Below are 18,239 nucleotides of genomic sequence, written 5' to 3'. Positions count from 1 at the left end.
GACAGAACCTTCAAACCGACCTTCATTCTGTTTCAGTTTAAAATTATACCAGTGGCAAGAACCATTTGAATAAATAATGTAAAAAGAAAAACCCAGCATGTTGATGTAGAGAAAGCCTGTTTGAAACATGCTCACACAGAGGGCATGCATGGAAGCACAAGCTGCTTTCTAACCACCATATGTTTGGTGGTGAGAAGGCAAATACACTTTGATATTTGTTTTTGCGGCAACATATAAAAATGCAATATTCTGATTTCTTGTAAATCTCTTGGGTTCAACAGAATTGTTTTGGTCAATTTTCAGCCAATCAAACATAATTTGGGTCAGTCTTTCTCCAACATTAGCTGCATTAAAGGAAGGTTACTCAACTTTAAGTAATTAGAGGGAGAGGGGGTTGTGAAGTTTTACTTCTTCATACCCTTTTCAGAAAATTTACATTAATCACTGTCATTTCTCTGGCTGTATATACCGACAGGATTATTTGGTGGAGTTTTTTTTGTATTTATGTTCAGGTGAACTTAGTTAGTTTGGAAATTGGCATTTGGTAAGGTTAATGTCAACCCCCCTCTTTTGTGTGTATTTGGTTGATTGATTTATTGATGTTTGTGAATTTGTTTGTCTGAAAAATTGCCTGAAATAAATTCCTATTCATTCATTCACTGCATTTAGAATTAGAATACAGCTGATTGCACTAAAGGTTTGTGCTGTATTACATGTAGATTTTATCTTTCATAGTTCTCCATCACCTCTGTTGGTGGATCAAATATTGCAGCCCAGGGGTCATTTGTGTTTCTGAATCCAGAACTAGAACAACTGGATTTATTCCTACTATTAGAAAGAATACTTTGATATATAAACCATGATTTCTCTTGACTTTCTTTCATATATTTATGCGTGTTCAGAGGCTGACAAGTTTTAACATGATGTATAATCTGTGACTTTATTGTCTTGTTTCTCTGAAATGGATCACACAATTACTGGACTAAGAAAATATTGTGTTAAAGTCAAGCCCAAAAAAAAGCAAAGAGGATGCCAGCAATTAGGCCGAGCCCCCGGTTGCTCTATACTCGCTCAGAAAGCAGCCAATCAGTTTAAAGAGAGGAAGCTTGGTAGGAGGGCGAAGTGAAAGGAAAGGAAATGAGCTGAGCGGCAGGTCATCATCGAGCTGAAAACGGTTTGTTTCCACATGTTACACACTACAACTTCAACAAAGATCAGATATTCTGCAACTGTGTGAGAAAGTTGGCCTCTTCCAGTCTGTAGAAAAATGAATATTTAATATTTTGAGAGCTCAGTCAGCTCTCTGGCTCTGGTTTTAAACAACCAGACCTCCCATCTGGTGTGCCCTCTCATGCATACGCTCTGCCTTATCTGTGAACGACGGCGCTATTTGCTCTGGCTCTGCAAAGATAATCCTACGCCAACTCTACGCTGCGCCGGGCGGCCACTAATGATAGGGAGGGTGCGCAGAATGTGACACAGCCACATAGATTCCTCTGTTCTGGAGCAGTACAGAAAACGTCTGGATGAAAACAGCATGCAAACACAACGACAAGATGATGTTTGAATTTCATCATCGGGGGGAAATAAGCCACACAAAGCTGGTCCCTGCAGGCCGGCGGGTTAGAGAGGAACACACAGAAACATTCCTCCAAGCATTTAACAACTACTGCTTTCTAAATTGTAAAGAAGGAAAAGAACACTTCCATCACAGCAAACTGAGATTAAGGGAAAGAGCTGGACTGGAGGAGAAGGTTCCTGAAACTCCTCAGAGCTTTTGTCTCTCTACCTGGAGGAGGAATCTGCTCCCATGGGATTTCTCCACGGAGACTCTCGTCTGTGTGAGCAGCAGAGACACAGACTTTACTTCCTACAGCTCTAGCTGCCTGATGAGGCGTCTTTATGAGATCTTCACAAACATTAACTCATGTTAACCTAAAGTTTTAACCTTTAGAAACATCACTATATGTTTATTTCAAATAAAACAACCCCTTGTTTAGGAGTTTAGTCTCACAGCATTTAATCAGGCTGGACTTTGGATTACTTTAGTCTTGATTTTTTTATCTCTTTTTAGCCACTTTGTTGCAGATTTGTTGCTATGATTGGGATCATTGTCCAGTTGATGAGTCGGCGTCAGCCATGCTTCAGTTATCAGATGAGTTCTGATCACGTCAGTGTTTCACCTAGTGTCACAATACCTTCCTCAGACCATGAAAATAACATACCTTGTATCTTTCACCTCTGTTCCATAGCATTCCTCACATATCATGCACTGCAGATCATATCTAGATCCTTTGTTGAAGTGTTTTTGTAAAAGAGGCCCAAACCATGACCCCGTCCCTGCCATGCATGACAGCTGGTACGAGGCAGATGGGCTGAGATCTGTCCAAACATGGCAATTCTATTCTTACTGAATGAAATACGGTGCTTTTGTTTGGCTTCTGGACCACTTCAAATGGAGGAAGCAAATGTTTTATTTAAAAATTCTGATTAAATATGCTGTTATACATTTATTACACTGCAAAAACAATGCAGATGCAAGTCAACATTTCTTAAATTAGGTGTATTTAGCCTTAATTTGAGCAGGTAAATAAGATGATCTGCCAATAGAATTCTTGCTTTTACTCTTACAGTAACATAATTAGTTAATATGCACTTGAAATAAAACAATGTAATTGTTTTTTCTTATTTTAAATATTTATCGTCTTGTTGCATTAACAAAGTAAATTTAGGAAAAAATGCACTTAAATTAGGTAAAAGTGAATTATTAAAATGAACATTTTCTGCAGTGTAATTGATCTTTTGTAATTGTGCTCACATGAATCTGCATATATCAGGATACATGTTAGACCTGTAGAACCAGATGTGTCTCTTGTGTTTTAATTGCATTTATTATATTATATAATAACTTATCTCTGTTGACTTATTTTAAAATATCTAATGACCTGCACAGTGAACATATTGTGTTAGACCAGATAGTAGTATTTCCTTTCATCTTTTAAATCTTTGTTTCAGACCTACAGACATTGTAAAAGGGAATTTTTATTCTATTTTTGAAATTTCAGAGTTCTTCAGATGTTTTAGATGGTTTTTACTTATGAAATCTTTATTATATTTAGGTTTTCTATGTGACGCTATTATCTAGGTTTGATATATTTACAATTAATTATTTGAGGGATTCACTGTTGTTCCATGATTAGTAAACCCTGATCAGAAGTTAAAATGTCTGCGAGCTTCACATCTGAGCCAGTATCGGCTAATATTCCAGTTTTTTATCGTCATTCCACCGTCACAAGTACAGAGCAATGAAATTAACTCTCGGCATTTAACCCATCCCCTTTGGGAGCAGTGGGCCGCCATTGTGCGGGAGCGGGGCTGGAAGTCAGAACCTCTGGATTCCAGGCGAAATGCCCAAACCGGTAGCCCACCGTAGGTCAGACAGTGAAACATCATCCCTCATCTGATATTTTCTCAACATAGCAATGTGTGAGGAACCCCTGTTGTGCACATAGAGGCAACACAAGCTTTAAAGTCGTTAGGCATCACTAAACGGCCCCAGAGGTGCATCATGCTAAAGCTAGCTGATACTAACAGCTTGTTGTTTTATAAAAGTTTTCAAAGTGATCCAGATTAATCTCATATTAATTAGAGTTTAAGACGAAGACGTAATGAGATGATCAGAGTGTCTGCTGAGGGGAAACTTTACCTTCCAATCACTGGAGATTTGCTACCATTCATGGTGTTCGTTCTTTCCCATGGTTTCCTGGGCATGTCTTCAAAACAACAAAAGCACACAAATCAACAAAAGACAAACTTCTACTAATGTTGATTTTTTAAAACATTAGATAGTAGCCAAAAGATCATTTCTTGGCTTAATTTGTGACCAAGGAATTAAACACATTAACAGGTCTGATAGAAGGTGAAGAACTCAATCTCTTTGATCAGCTAAAACCTAATACTAAAAACATCAGACTGCACTAAAAACGCCAGCTTTTCTTTTTACCCTTTAACCACAAAAAACAAAAAATAAATAAATAAATTCAAAAGATACCCGTTTTTGGTAATACATTAAATCTCAAGTCAACATAGGAATTATTATAGATTAGATTTACACAATAGCTACATTTACCGGCATAAAATCTCTCAGATCCAATCTAATTCTTGTTTGATCGGAGGATCTAAATCTCTGTTTACATGTAATAGTAAGTAATTAAGTAATGTTTATTTATATAGTACCTTTCACAGACATAGAGGTCACAAAATGCTTCACAAAATTAAAATACAAATAAAATACATTTACAGTCACAAAAGACATGGTCATAAAACAACCCTTAATCTACTGGAATTAAAATGCTTTTTTAAACCAATAGGTTTTTTGTTCACTCTTAAAAACATCAACAGAATCAAGTAAGCTAATCAAGGAAAGTGGAAGATCGTTAAAGAGTGCTATCAAAACCTCCCCTGGTCCTTTAACAAGTATAAGGGGCCATGATCAGGTTCTGGTCTCTAATGTAGGAGGGAGGCTGACCTTAAAAGGCCCTGAAGGTCAGCACCAGGATTTTAAACTGAAACCAAAAAGAGACTGGGGGCCAATGAAGAGTTTTTAGAATCGGCGTAATATGAGTCCTTCTGTTTGTATGAGTCATTAACCTTGCCGCAGAGTCCTGAACCTGCTGAAGACGAGACAACTCCTTTTTGTTTAGACATGAGAATAGACTGTTACAGTAGTCTAAACTACTGGACACTAAATAAATGATCCGATCATGACGTGTGTACCAAGCTTTAGATCAGATTTTCTGTCTAGCTTTTTAGACACGCTTCAATAGTTGTAGAAGCTGCCTGTTTTGCAAACAAACCCATACTGGTCCGCTCATCCTCAGCTGTAGCTCCTAGTGCCTATTTCCTTTTCTTTAGTCGTGTCTGTTGATGTTTTTTTCACACATTATGGACCTCCATCGCATCATACTTTAGTTTTTGGTGATCATTTTAGTTAAGGGCTCATTTGTACCTTCTGCTAATATTTGCTATAGGGATAGATGTTGGGATGGCATGTTCCTCCATACATTATATTTAGAGCCACCTCCTGCTCTAAGGAGGACCAGAGCTGTTGGATGAAGATTAGTAAAGAGAAAAACTTCACACTAATGTTGTACATGAGGAGATTTTACTCCAAAGATCCAAATGGTTGTGTCCGTTGACGCCGGTCGGAATGGGGATTGGAAAAAAACACCTATGTACATTGGAATGAAATTTCTTTCCAGATAGGACTGGATTCTTCAGTGTTGACATGTTTAGCTGAAGCATTTTTGATCTAAACAGGCCTTCCTTCAAACTATTTGCATCCATGTAACTAATGAGCGAACCGTTTTGGTCATACAAACAGCACAGACTAATAAAAGCTGCCAAGGGCAGTTAAATATTCCCTCTATCAAAAACTCAATTAATATGGCGACAATTCACATTACGCGTCATCTCGAGGTCATTTAAAGATAATTCAATCAATTCAAACACAGATTAAAGTTTTTCTATCCAAGTAAACTCCGCTGATTACATCAGGTGGCTGACTAGAACTCCCTCCTCCTGGATTAACATTTTGCGCTGCTTTCAATGCGTCGCTGACTTTCCAGCAATCTCTCATAGTGAATATTCATTTGGCAACAGTGGGGAGGAAAACCTCCCTTTTAACAGGTGGAAACCTCCAGCAGTATCTGCTTCTAACAAAGCTAACAGAAGGAAGGATGGAAAAACATTTCCAATGCCTTTGCTTTATGCTCTTTTAAAGGAGAGCTTTAGCATATCAAAGCTTTAGAAATATGCTACAAAGCTGATAGAAAATAAAGCAGAGAAAGAAAGCAGTAAGGCCTCAGAAACTTACCTGGTGTGCTACAGGCTGACACTTTTGGGGTTGTGTTGATCTCACTGTCCTCCTGTTGGGCAGGCAGACATGTTTAAAAGTTAAAGCCAAGTCATTCAAAAACAAAATGATTTTCTTTTTTTTTTTTTATCCATTTAAACAACAGACTTCTGGTACATTTCAGAGTGAAACCTCAGAAGCCTAAAGTCATTCCTTCAAATAGCATTACTATATCTAACTAGAAGAGCTTTAAGAACTAGAGATGAAAACAAATTGTGGAGTTAGGAAGCTGAGGCATTTCCTGCAAGAAAAAGGTTCAAATTTATTTACCGTCCTCAGACGGAGAATTAGGGCTCTGAATGAGGCAGCCTTAATACATACCGGTAATTGGTTCTTAAGTGGAGCCTCACTGGTAATAGAAGTAATGCCAGAGCAGAGCCATGCTCGAGCAAAATCCTGAATGGATCTAGAGTGTGGTCCAGATTATTTCCACTTTTTAATGGATCAAAGGATGCAGAATATACTTCTGTTCGGGTTGTAAATATAAACTCTGGATAAACTCCTTTAGTTCTGACCTAAATATCTCCCATTTAGCTGAGCTGCATGGAGGAGCAGCAGATCTTCTAAGCTGTGTTCAGAAGGAGAGGATGTGACAACAGGAAAGTTAAAGGCATTACAACAGAATGTTTGTAGCATGACAGAAAGTGACATGCTAGCAGTTACCACAGTAGATGGAGAAGGCTTTAGTGAGTTAATGGCCTTAATGGAATCATGTTTTAAAATTCAGAGCCAACAGAAGCCCACCGTTTAAAAGGTGCTAACAATGTCTCTCAGCACTGATTGGTGGATATAATTAAAAACAGAGAGCTATCTCACAGTCAGAAAGCCTGACAGTATGTCAGAGCGACACACCCTGTCTGTTAATGATAGTTTTACATCTCTGCACATAAAAAAATAAGGTGTTTCACAACTTGTATTAATTAGCTTCAGTTCCAGACAAACAATAAAAGAAACCTTTATAACAGGACATAAAGTACCTGTTTGATTGGAAGATCAGAACAAGGCCTTTTATTACTCCATCTCTCACATCAGAGTAAAGTAATACTTATAATAATAACAACAATAATAATAATTGAACTTTATTGATCTCACATTAGAAAAAAAAAACCTTGGGGAAAAGTGGGGTGCCATCGTGGGGAGCAATCAGGGGTTAAGGGTCTCAGAGAGGTGTTAGAGTGGTTATGGACTGGTGGTTCACTCATATTTTATAGTTTTCAGACTTTTTGGAAGAATATTCAAAAGGAAATAATTTTTTTTAAAGGCTTGATTTTAGGCACTAGCGACCTTTATGTCCTACACCACCGCCACCCCCCAATAAAACTTATTTCAGACATTGGCTTTATATCAGTATAGTATAATGTATAATGGAATGGAGAGAGTAAAAAAATGCTTAAAAAAAGGCAAGATGTACAGTAGCAGCCATTCAAAATGGCCCTTCCCTGTCAAACGGCAGCTGAATGGCAGCCAACTTCCCTCCAACTCCCAGCAAAATCCCCTCCAACTTTCAGCCAATGGAGTGACCCCCTCTTGCATATTTTTTACTCTGACTCCACCCTTTCACTGAAGTACAGGCTCTGACCAGGAGATAATCTTCTCTTTAGATCCTAATGTCCACAAATCATGACAGAAAGAAGATTTTAGTACAAAGATTAATGTTTAAAAATTAATTATAGGGAACAAGCAAAGGACCCATCAAGAATTTTGACTGGCTACCACTGTATTACAGATATGATTACATGTTAGAACTAAAACAGTAAAAGCATCTCCTTATGTTATTTCCTAGTTGTATGTTTATATGTCATTTTGTGTGAAATAATAAAGATTATAACAAAAGTAAAAAAAAATGTTCCTGATCAATGGCCAGTGATAATCTGAAAAGAATGCACTCTGAGTGTTTAAACGTCTGTAAAAGTAGATGTGTATGATGCTCCCTGAGGAAAAAGGGAAACTCTTTTGAAGTTTTACTGATAATATTAAATTTCTAAATCTTTCCACAGGTTTTTGACATTGGAATGTTTCTCACATTCCTAGCATGAAGCACTGAGAGACTGAGGAATCGTTTCAGAGAAGAATGTGAGGAATGTAGATCTTGGCCTCTCTGAGGAAACCACGGCTCACACAAGAGCTTTTGTGTGACTCAGAAGGGGAAAAAAAAAATTTAAATACATGAAAAATTTGAAAATGGAAGCAAATCAGAGATAAATCAAGTTGATGACACCTACTGATCTCTGGTCAGGTTCAGGTGAGGAGCCCTTCTCTGCGATTCTTCTCCTGAAGGACAAACGACAATGCTAGCCATCAAAAACAAAATGGTAACATAAAGATAACTGTTCTTAAACTAATCAGAACTTTCCATTTACTTACATGGAAGCATCAGAATCTGCTATATGTAAAGTAAAGGACTCTGTGGCTACAAATGCTCAGGATGAACACTGAAGACGGCCATAAATGTCCCAAATGACGACATAATCCTACAGTCATGCAGCTGTAATCTGAGTCTAGTTGGTTTTGCATTAAAATAGATCTAATCAATAGAATAAGGAGCTTCACACAAACTAGAATCAGCAATCTACCTCCTGGCCAGTAAGGCGCTCATCTCCTCCATCAGTCCTCCTCCTCCAGGCAAAGGCCCATTTCCTCTGGCCTCAGTTTTGGCCCCTGCGGCCCCCGACAGGGCCGCTGCCAGAGCTGCCCCTGCGTCATCGCTCTATAGGGGGAAACAAACAGCTAACTGTGAATTTATCATGTGTTTTATTTCCAGTGTTTTGTCATGTAGCACAGATAAGCAGCCATGGAGCGTTGGGCCTGAGGTGAGCTGTGACAGATGGTGACTGCATGGGTGAGACCAAGCATGACTCCCTGAGCTAGAGGAGCTGCAAACCACTAAAGCAACAATGGCGGCTCAGGTGGCAGGGAGAACCGAGCTGCTCACCCTTGGCACTTTGCGCAGCTTGGCTCCAGCGAGGGCGGCGGCCAGACCAGAGATGGGGCGATCCTCGGCAGGAGAGAAGAGCCCCGCGGGAAGAGGTGGTGCCGGGGGTGGTGGTGGTGCTCCGGGAGGGGGAGGAGGACCCGGTGGAGGGGGTGGCGTCCCGCCTGGAGTCAGAGAGGGAGGGAGAGGAGGAGCCGGTGGTGGAGGAGGGTGTCCGGCCGGGGTGGTGGGGCTGGCAGCTGCTGAGGTCACAGTGGAGCCGGGCGGCAGGGGTGGAGGTGGGGGAGGGGTAGGGGTGGTCAGTGCCGGAGTCTGAGCCACGTCTGCTGGGATGGATGGGGAGGGAGAGAAGAGAAAATCAGGTTGAAAGTTTCATTCTGACAGAATAAAACCTCAGACCTTCAACCAAATATCCAAACCTGAAGGTTTTCCTCCTTTTCTAACTTTAGTTTGAACAAAGAAACGACTGAAAGCTGAATAACTACTGCTTCTCTACAATAAACCTTCCTCACGTTAGACACTTCTAACGTAATAATTCAACTACTAACTGTCCTTAGCCATGGAGCTCAGTTACTCATCTCCACATTAAAATGACAAATAATCAATCTCCGAGTTTGCTGCATAACAACAACCCAGGAAAATAGGAGCGTTAGAATCAGATGGAGATTTACAGATTAGGTTGAAATCATTCATAAACAAGTAGATTAAGAATAAGAAACCCTTGGTCTGACTGGTAGTAATATTAACTGAACCCTGGCTTGAATCTCTGGAGCGAGCTAAAGTTTAGGGTTATGCTAGGAAGGCATTCCGACCTCAAAGACAAGAGGATCTGCTAATTAATACAGAAACAAATGATTACAAATTGTTTTACAAAGATGGCCGCCTACATTTTTTCTAAAACAAATGTCTAAACTGAATGGAATTGATTTTAAATCTAATTTCCATTGATTATTCTGGGCTTTACTGTTTACAATAACAGGATGTGACATCATCAGTAATGAGCTGAAGGAGAACAACACAGGTGATTTGATCCACATGTTAAGAGCAAATAGGCGATGTGAGGGGGTTGATGAACTAATGTGATATTTTAGGGATTCCAGTAAAAGGTCGTGGTTATGTTTTCTTGTTCTTTTTTTGACTTTAATCTGAGCAGAGCTTCTTGGATTCTATTTTGCAGCAAGTATTGATTCTTGATTATCACCAACACATTATGATTTGTTTGGAGTAAATCAGCATTTTCCAAAGTGGAGAGGGGTGCCCCCTAGAGGGGATCCAGTGTAATTGCATTGGGAATTTTTCTAAAAAAAAAAAACAAAAACAACAAAAAAAACTTTGACAATATTGATTCTGTTAAAATGTCAAATAAAGACTTAATTATGAAATAATTATTTTTTATTGGACAGTTGTTTACTTTATGACTTTTATTCTGCTGTTAAAAAAGGTTTTGGTTTACCAGTTGTTGGTTTACGGTGTGATCTTCATCTCGACAAACTTAAGTATGGCTGCAGCCATGAATTACAGGGTTTATACAGGAATGAGTCACTCTAATTAAATGCTTTTTCATTATCTTTCAGTGCTCTTAGAAATAATTGTAATGCCATCAACAAGTACCCCTCGACAGGCTGCAACCATGTCCCAAATTCCTTGTTTTCCAGCAACTTTTGCTGAAGTTTGCATTTTCTTGATTTTCCTTTTTCTCAACCTCGAGCTTCTTTTCCGAACATACAGCTTTATGATCAACCAGAAGCAGTTCCACGCAAATGTATCGCAGTATAATATATCTGACAAAACTGTTTTTATAAATGTTTTTTTTTTAAATAAAGAATTTTTAATGCAAAAATAATCACAGTTAATGAATTTTAATGCCTATCAATGCCTTACTTTAAAAAATAATAAACTGACTTTTAAATGATTTTCAATGACCTGCGGAAACCCTGAATTATTCATACTTTTCCAATAATCTAAAATAAGTTCATATCTTGAAATAAATAAATGCCTGAATTACAGGAATAATAACAGGGTTTATACAGGAATGATAACTCTAATTTAATGCTCTTAGAAATAATTTTAAACCATCAGCAAGTACCCATGACTCTCCTATAATAAGAATCCTTTATCTTTACCATTGACAGGTTGCAGCTATGTCTCGAATTCCTCGTTTTCCAGCCACTTTTGTTGAATTTTGCATTTCCACATTCTCCTGCTTTTTCTCCGCCTTGAGCTTCTTTTCCAAACATACGGTTTTACGATCAACCAGAAGCAGTTCTACGCAAATATATCGCAATATGATATATCTGACAAAATTGTTTTGATAGACTTTTTAAAATTTGTTTTTATATATAAAGCATTTTGATGCCACGATAATCAAATTTTAATGCCAATTAGGGCCTTAATTTAAAAAATAATGATTTAATGACTTAATGATTGTAATGACCCGTGGAAACCTCTATTGCTGAATAATCTTTATTGCTAATTTTAGATGAGTTCTAAATGGCGAAAACATGATAAAAATATACTTGCATGTAACATTTTCATTGTCAATTGGAAAATATTTAAATTGTTTGTAGAGTTGTGTCCTAATTGCTGCTGTTAGTATGTTCTTCTTTTAGCAAGTGGACTGTTTTAAAGTCTAAGTTCCATTAATCTAGTTAGGGAATTAATGCCAAATTAGTTGATGACTATTTTAGAAATTGATTGATCATGAGTTATCAGATGAAACTCTACACCTACCGGTAAGCATTATCCAATGGCAAATCAAAAGACAATTTATCTTCACATTATTCTACTTCCAAACCCTGCAGCTCAGCTGGATGGTAATACTACTGGCATCTAAGAAGCAACTGAGGAAAGGATGCAGGAGTTTTCCTCACTCTGAATGAGGTAAAAAATAAGTTTCATCAAATTTATTAACTGTACATCCCCAATTTTAACATTGCAGTATAAATTAAGGTAGAAACCAATGCATTTCAACGATGCATGCCCATGTTTGACTGTAAGCCCACAACCAGCAACATGGAGGTGCAAGTTATTAATGACAGTCATTTCAGAGCAGATTAATGTGCAGTAAAGATGGATTCAGGAAACAGTGAAACACAGCATGTTTTGTTTCTTTTATGATGAACAGAACAAACTGATTCAGCTTGTTGAGCTGAATGTGAAGCAACAGCAGCCAACAAGCAAAACATTTGCTAAACACTCATCTGGATGTATTCATGAAAACAAGATGATTGTCTTTGAACAGGAAGATGTGACTGTTTGAAATGAAATGCTGTCTGTTGATTAATGAAAGTCAACCCAACCCCCCCCCCGCCTTTTCCTTTGACACCAACTGGTACTGGTGGGAAAAACGTCCTCAGGCCAGAGAATGGAGGTCAGTGGGCCTCTGCTGTGTTATGCTATCTATTGAATAATCTATTCATTCAGCAAATTTAAAGTGTTGATGACACCATTTGGACATTTTCTAGTATTTCTTGTTGAACAATACGTTAATATTGATCAAGGGCATCCACATATAATAGATTTGAATCTAAAAAGACTATAGCATCGCAGGCATGATATATGCGGTAGAACAACAGAGTTGGAACTGGTTTTGTTAAAGACGGCTGCTGAATTTTTCATGGATTAACATACAGTTTTGCCATCGCATTGAGTTGCAGCGTTTTGCTTCAACCCCCATAAGGATGGCTTCAACTAATTTAAGTTTTCTAAGGATCCTGAGCTGCTTTCAAAGTGCGTGAAGCAGGTCAGACAAGATCGGGAGAAGTTGGAGCAGTTCCATGGCTTCTCTTCTGTGGTTGCAATATGTGTTTTTTTATTTGTTCCCCCATCTAGTTGTCCAATAAAACTCAAAAGTGAACTGCTGCCAACAGCCTGCCTATGGAAGAACATTAGCCAGTGTTTGAGTCAGACACTGACGGATTGTTATAAGGAACCTTCTTGTGCCGCTCCCACAGCTTCCTTTTCCAGCTCCACATCCAAGCTCAGATGATGTTGAGGTAAAATAAATCTAAAAAATTATTCAGAAAAGAACCAGAGGCTGATTTGGAGCTTAGATCATAGATTGATCCAAAGTTAAGTGTTTTAGCTTCTGTATGCTGTTGAAGATTCTCAGTCAGTCATTTCCAAGTTTAAAGACGCATCGCTTCCCATCCAGGAAGCATTTTCAATTCAAAATGTCAGAAATAGCATTGAGTTCAAGGCTTTATAGAGTGGATCAAAAACAAAGTCTTCTTTTGGCTTAGAAACATGCAAGTTGAACCAGAAGAACGGGTCCACCTCTTAGGAATGGGGAGTCGTTTGGGTTCTTTGTTAGCCTGCAATACCAGATACTGGTCTATGTCTATGAAATTGGGTTGCTAGGGGGAATTGTTGGCCTGGCTAAACAGGTGAGATATTCTGGTCCCCCGTATGGGGGTTGTGGTTGCGATGATAGCGGGAAGGAATCAACTATCACAGCAATGTAGGTTTTTGAAACTGTAACCAGACTCCACCCACTCTGGGGGTTGATTTTTCCTTCTTAAGCTTCTGTAGTACCGCAGTAAGAGCTAACTTCATGCTAATAACATGCCTCTTTGTTCTGTATTTGATGTTTTATAGGTATTTGGTTTTAAAATAGGTTCAAATGAATTTATGTTTTTTTTTCTTCTACATTTAGGGGGTGTTTACATAGTTTTTGGGCTGGAAACAGCTAGATCTGACAACACTAATAGGAGCAGGTGCAGTAGCAGGCTACACCTTTAGGAATATAAGAGATCATTTCTTGTAACAGCAGTGGAAGATTTATTATTGAAAATAATGTTATCATATAAGATATCATAAATCAATTTATATTTTTTAAACTAATAATAACTAGTTATACTGTCTGTACTAGAGGCGGCCATGTTTTTCCAGCGTGCATATTCTCCTTGGGCTGCTATGGTCATAATAGCATCACCCTCTGGCTCAGAGTCCGACTCTGTAAACTAGAGGTTTTCTCTGGATGGTTCTGACCTGTAAGGTGTGACGCCTCCATGTTCCTCAGTCTCACCACCCTCTCCTGATCTTAAACTGGCTGATGGTTCAACCACACAAACCATTTCCAGACTAGATGTTTTGGAACAACCATCAATGTTTCCTTCCTTCTCCGTTATAGAATGCTGAGCGAGCTCCAACAGTGTTCTCCCTCTGAGGTCACCACATGGAGGTGGGTTTTTACCAGCTATTGATCAGAGTGCTGCTGTGGAGCTATTTGTGTTAAAATAAGCCAGTTTGATTCATAATAAGCACCTGGTATCTCCTGCTGCATGGTTTTAATGCGAGATGACATTAACCCTTTAAAGCCCGATCCAAGAATAAAACAAAACAGAAAATTACTTTTTTTTGGTTTGAAGTCCTTATTTGGCCTTTTAACAAAATATGTAAAAAGAAAAAACAGAAATACATTTTTGATATTAATAATTTATTACTATGCGATAAGTCAAGATTATTTTTTGTGTAGTCTTCTGCCCTCTGTTATCAGGTAGATCTGATTGTGTACAATAGGATTTGGAGCAAAGTTTTTAACCATTAAATTATGCAAAAGGTGTCAGACGCAAAACATTTCAGAAACCGTATGTATCAAATATGATACATTTGGCATTACAGGGTTAAATAATGTTGCATCATCAACACGTTAAGCTAAAATTCAACATCCTGTCCTTTTTAAAACGTATAGATGCTCACTGACACATTATTTTTATATTTACAGTCCGATGCTGGGTGAGACTGTCTGGATGCAGGCAGGAGGCGTAAAGTTGGATCGAAACAAACCACAGAAGCAGCCAAAAGGTGGAAGATTAATGAGAAAAGAAGAAAAAAAGAGCGAAGGTGTTAGATCTGCTTTAACACATAAGGATGAGTCAGGCATGCCAAGCTGGACAAGACATGTTTCATATTCGGTGAGCAGACAGCCTGGTCCTGCAGCAGCAAGCAGGATGTCCAGAGAAAGGATGGGATGGAGAAACATCCGCTACCGTTAATCCCAAACAAACTACAGCCACGATTATCTTTTGCTTTGCAAAAGTATTTATATCAGTTAAACCTTTCCAAATTTATCACAATTTAACAAACTCCTATATGCTTTAGACCTGATTTTTTGTGATAGACCCAAACAACGGATTGCATAAATGTGCAGAGGGAAAAAAAATCTATTTTAGATAAAATCTCGCTGTGCTAGCATTCAGCCGTCTAAGGAAGGTGGTAGTTTGTAGTAAAAGGTGCACAAGAACAACACAAAGTCTTTTCTGGTTTATAGAGCTACTTCTTCCACTTAGGCTCTTTGCAGAAAAGCCCAATCTCAACCATGTTAGCTGAGAACAAAAAGTTTTGCCTCAGATTCTCAATTTGATTTGTCTGGACTTTGATCTGTATTTAGGGTCAGTAGTTGGATGGAAGGGGGAGGACTTTTCTAGCCTCAAACCGGTTTTCCTCCATCATCTCCCTTTAGCTTCTCTGTCCCTATTGCAGGAAAGCAGAGTTATGTTTCTGCAAACAAGGTTTTGTTCCTGTTTCCACTACATAGTGGATTTGAGCTCATTTAACCGAACGTTCGGACCGATGATCCACTGACCCACGCTCCCCGTTGGTCACGCAACTCCGCCTCCTCGTACAGTGCATGTGTCATCTTTGTGCTTTGTTGCCACTGTCCCTAGCATACAACGGGTCACTGTCTCAAAAAATCCCATGATGCTTTGCAAGGAGAACTCTCGCAAAGAAATCTGGGATATATCTACTCGTCTAGTGACCATGGATGATCACTACTTTTTATGGTGCATTGTGGGAAATTTTGAATCTGCTACGTTTTCATCCACTAGACGTTCGGACACTTATTTAAAATGGTGTAAGCACTATATAGTGGTCAGGGCGGACATTCAGACACAGCCAATGTGTGTTGAATACTTTGATTGTGGTCTCACTGGTGCCCTTTGATAGATTGGCGACCTATTCAGGGTGCACCCCACCTTTTACCCATTGAAAGCTGGAGATGGGCACCAGCACCCCTCGCTACCCCGCTTGGAATAAAGCCTGATGGAAAATGGATGGATGGATGTTCTCATTGGACCTTTTCACACATTTTCTGTGTCCTTCCAGCCACACTACTCTTCCTCAAAGGATCAGTCTTTTAAGCTAAAAGATTCTTCTTCTTCCTCCCAGGCTGTGGTGCAACCAAAGGCCTTTGGCTGCTCCTGCACACTAATCACCCAGTCTAACAGTTCAGGTCAGGGGTGTCCCAACATTTTGCAATGGGGGACATAAAGGTTAACCAGATGTTCTTTTGGGGCCAAAATTAACATTACTTTAACCGGTTTAACAATAATGCAAATATATGATATTTTTTAACATCAAACTGGTCCAATTTTATAGAGTAATATTGTTGCAGAGATCATGTCATGTAAGGTCGAAATAAAGAAAAAAACAATCCAGAAATGAAACTTTAAGAATATTAATAAAATAAAAGGTTTTGATAGTAACTTTGCCGTTTTATTTTTTTTTTCCAGTTTTCCTGTTTTTCCAGAATCAGTTTAATGAACTACATTCTTTTGAAACTGCGTTTTCCAGAAAATTTTCTCTTCACTTCTGGTGGCGGGTTTTACTCTGTAGAAAAGATGTATTTCTATTGGTCTGCTGGATGCTAACATTTTAATGGTCACTGTGAACTATAAGAGCAAGCGTTTATATTAGGCTTGAAATGAAGTGCATGTGATCTGTGAAAAAAATTTGAAAAGAATGACATTTATGAGAAAGAGAAACCTTAAAAGATGGATTTCAAAATCTAAACTGTAAAAAAAAATGAAAATAAACTTTAGGAAAATAAAATAAAACAACAGAGAAAGCAACAAAGTTACTCTCAATATCTTGTTATATTTAAGATGGTTTTCAAAGTTTTATTTCCAGATTAAATTTGTTTTAATGTTGGTCTATTAGGTAAATGATTCACAAACAGACTAAAGAAAATCTACAACAGCTCAGCTGGTATAATAATAATTATAATAAATAATTGACCTTCATTAATCTCACATTGGAGAAATTTACCTCTGTATTTAACCCATCCCATTGGGGAGCAGTGGGCTGCCATCATGGGGCGCCCGGGGAGCAATCAGGGATTAAGATTCTTTGCTCAGAGAGTCAAAGTGGCAGTCTGTGAGAGTGGGTTTCGAACTCACAACCACACGATTCCAAGATATATGCCTTAACCAGTAGGCCACCACTTCCACTAATGCGAAACTTCATTGTCAGGCGTGGGATTTGAACCCACGCCTCCTATTAGAGACTAGAAACCTCTAAGCTGGTAACGATTGACACGTTGAGTCTGGCGCCTTCGACCGATCGGCCATCCTGATCCTTATAAGAGCCGATAAAAGTCAACAGAATAAACAATAGGAAAAACAATTCACTGCAAAAACTGGCCTAAAATTAAGTTACAAAAATCTTTTAGAGACTTTTGGCTTTTATTTTGGGCGGTTAACCAGAAGGTCTGCCAATGGAATGAGTGTTTTTGCTTTTAAAAATCTTATTTATCAGCAAATTGTCTTATTTACCTGCTAAAATCAAAGGAAGATCTACTCATTTGTAAATATTTCATTTGTTTTTTGCAGGTTCTGTAAGGCACGGCAGCCGGCTCCACCATCTCCCTGTTAGTGATTCAGACAGAGGCAGCGAGAGACAGAGGGAAGAAGAGCAGAGGAGAGATTGCAGAAACCAGATTGGAAGCCTTACCCTGGGGCTGGGGCTGACAGGAGGAGCCCCCCTGAGCTGGGAGGGGCCCTGAGCCTGCGTCCGATTCCAGGGACCCCGACAGGCCCAGACCCACGGGGAGGGAGAGGTGCTCAGCAGAGACAGAGGTGGCGGCAGCTGCGGCAGCAGGGGGCGCTGTGGAGGGAGAGGGCAGACCAGGAGCCTGGGATGAGGAGACGGACGAAGACGACAAGGGGAGGCCCATGGGTGAGGGGAGAGGGGGAGGGGTGGGTGGCGGGGGCGGAGTGGGGCAGGTGATTCCGAGGGGGGTGTGGCTGTGTGGGATGGTGACAGGTGAAGGTGCGGGGAACATGGGGGGGCCGTTGGGGGATGGCGACGGGGGCTTCTGACTGAGGGGGGACTGCCCCGCCAGAGGGATGAGGGGCCGCGGGCCCGTGGCCTTCCCTGGGGGGCTGCTGATCATGACGGGAGGCGAGGGTGGCAGTGGGGTGAAGTTACACGCTGACCACACCACAGACTTGGGCGGAGTGGGAGGGGTGGGGGCTGGAGGCGGGGCTTGCGGGAAGGCCGGCTGCCGCCTGGGAACCGTGGCGTAATGAGGCAGGACAGGGTGGAAGGCAGAACCAAGCGAGGTGGCGAATCGGGAGGCCGACTGTCTGAGTGGCGGGGTCGGGGGCGCGG

General features: G+C 39.8%; 1 protein-coding gene across 7 annotated transcripts in view; it reads right to left on the bottom strand.

Moving 5' to 3' along the window:
- Window positions 1-3,411: 3,411 nt before the first annotated feature.
- enah (enabled homolog (Drosophila)) overlaps window positions 3,412-18,239 on the bottom strand; it is a 136,888-nt gene continuing 122,060 nt past the window's right edge. For 3 of the 7 annotated variants that reach the window (XM_015388245.1, XM_015388244.1, XM_015388242.1), the window contains exons 6-11: window positions 17,580-17,732; window positions 8,847-9,172; window positions 8,488-8,621; window positions 8,137-8,185; window positions 5,876-5,927; window positions 3,668-3,773 (exon numbers count right to left, since the gene is read on the bottom strand). In XM_015388245.1, the coding sequence (XP_015243731.1) occupies window positions 3,703-3,773; window positions 5,876-5,927; window positions 8,137-8,185; window positions 8,488-8,621; window positions 8,847-9,172; window positions 17,580-17,732 (785 nt within the window). In that variant the 3' untranslated portion in view covers window positions 3,668-3,702. Of the gene's footprint in view, window positions 3,774-5,875; window positions 5,928-8,136; window positions 8,186-8,487; window positions 8,622-8,846; window positions 9,173-17,579; window positions 17,733-18,239 lie in introns of all 7 variants that reach the window. The other 4 variants (XM_015388249.1, XM_015388243.1, XM_015388246.1 and 1 more) reach the window with 4 other exon arrangements.

The sequence above is a fragment of the Cyprinodon variegatus genome, unplaced genomic scaffold, assembly GCF_000732505.1.
Source record: "Cyprinodon variegatus isolate N-32 unplaced genomic scaffold, C_variegatus-1.0 Scaffold417, whole genome shotgun sequence".
Taxonomy (NCBI): domain Eukaryota; kingdom Metazoa; phylum Chordata; class Actinopteri; order Cyprinodontiformes; family Cyprinodontidae; genus Cyprinodon; species Cyprinodon variegatus.
This window is presented reverse-complemented; position numbering and strand designations above follow the sequence as displayed.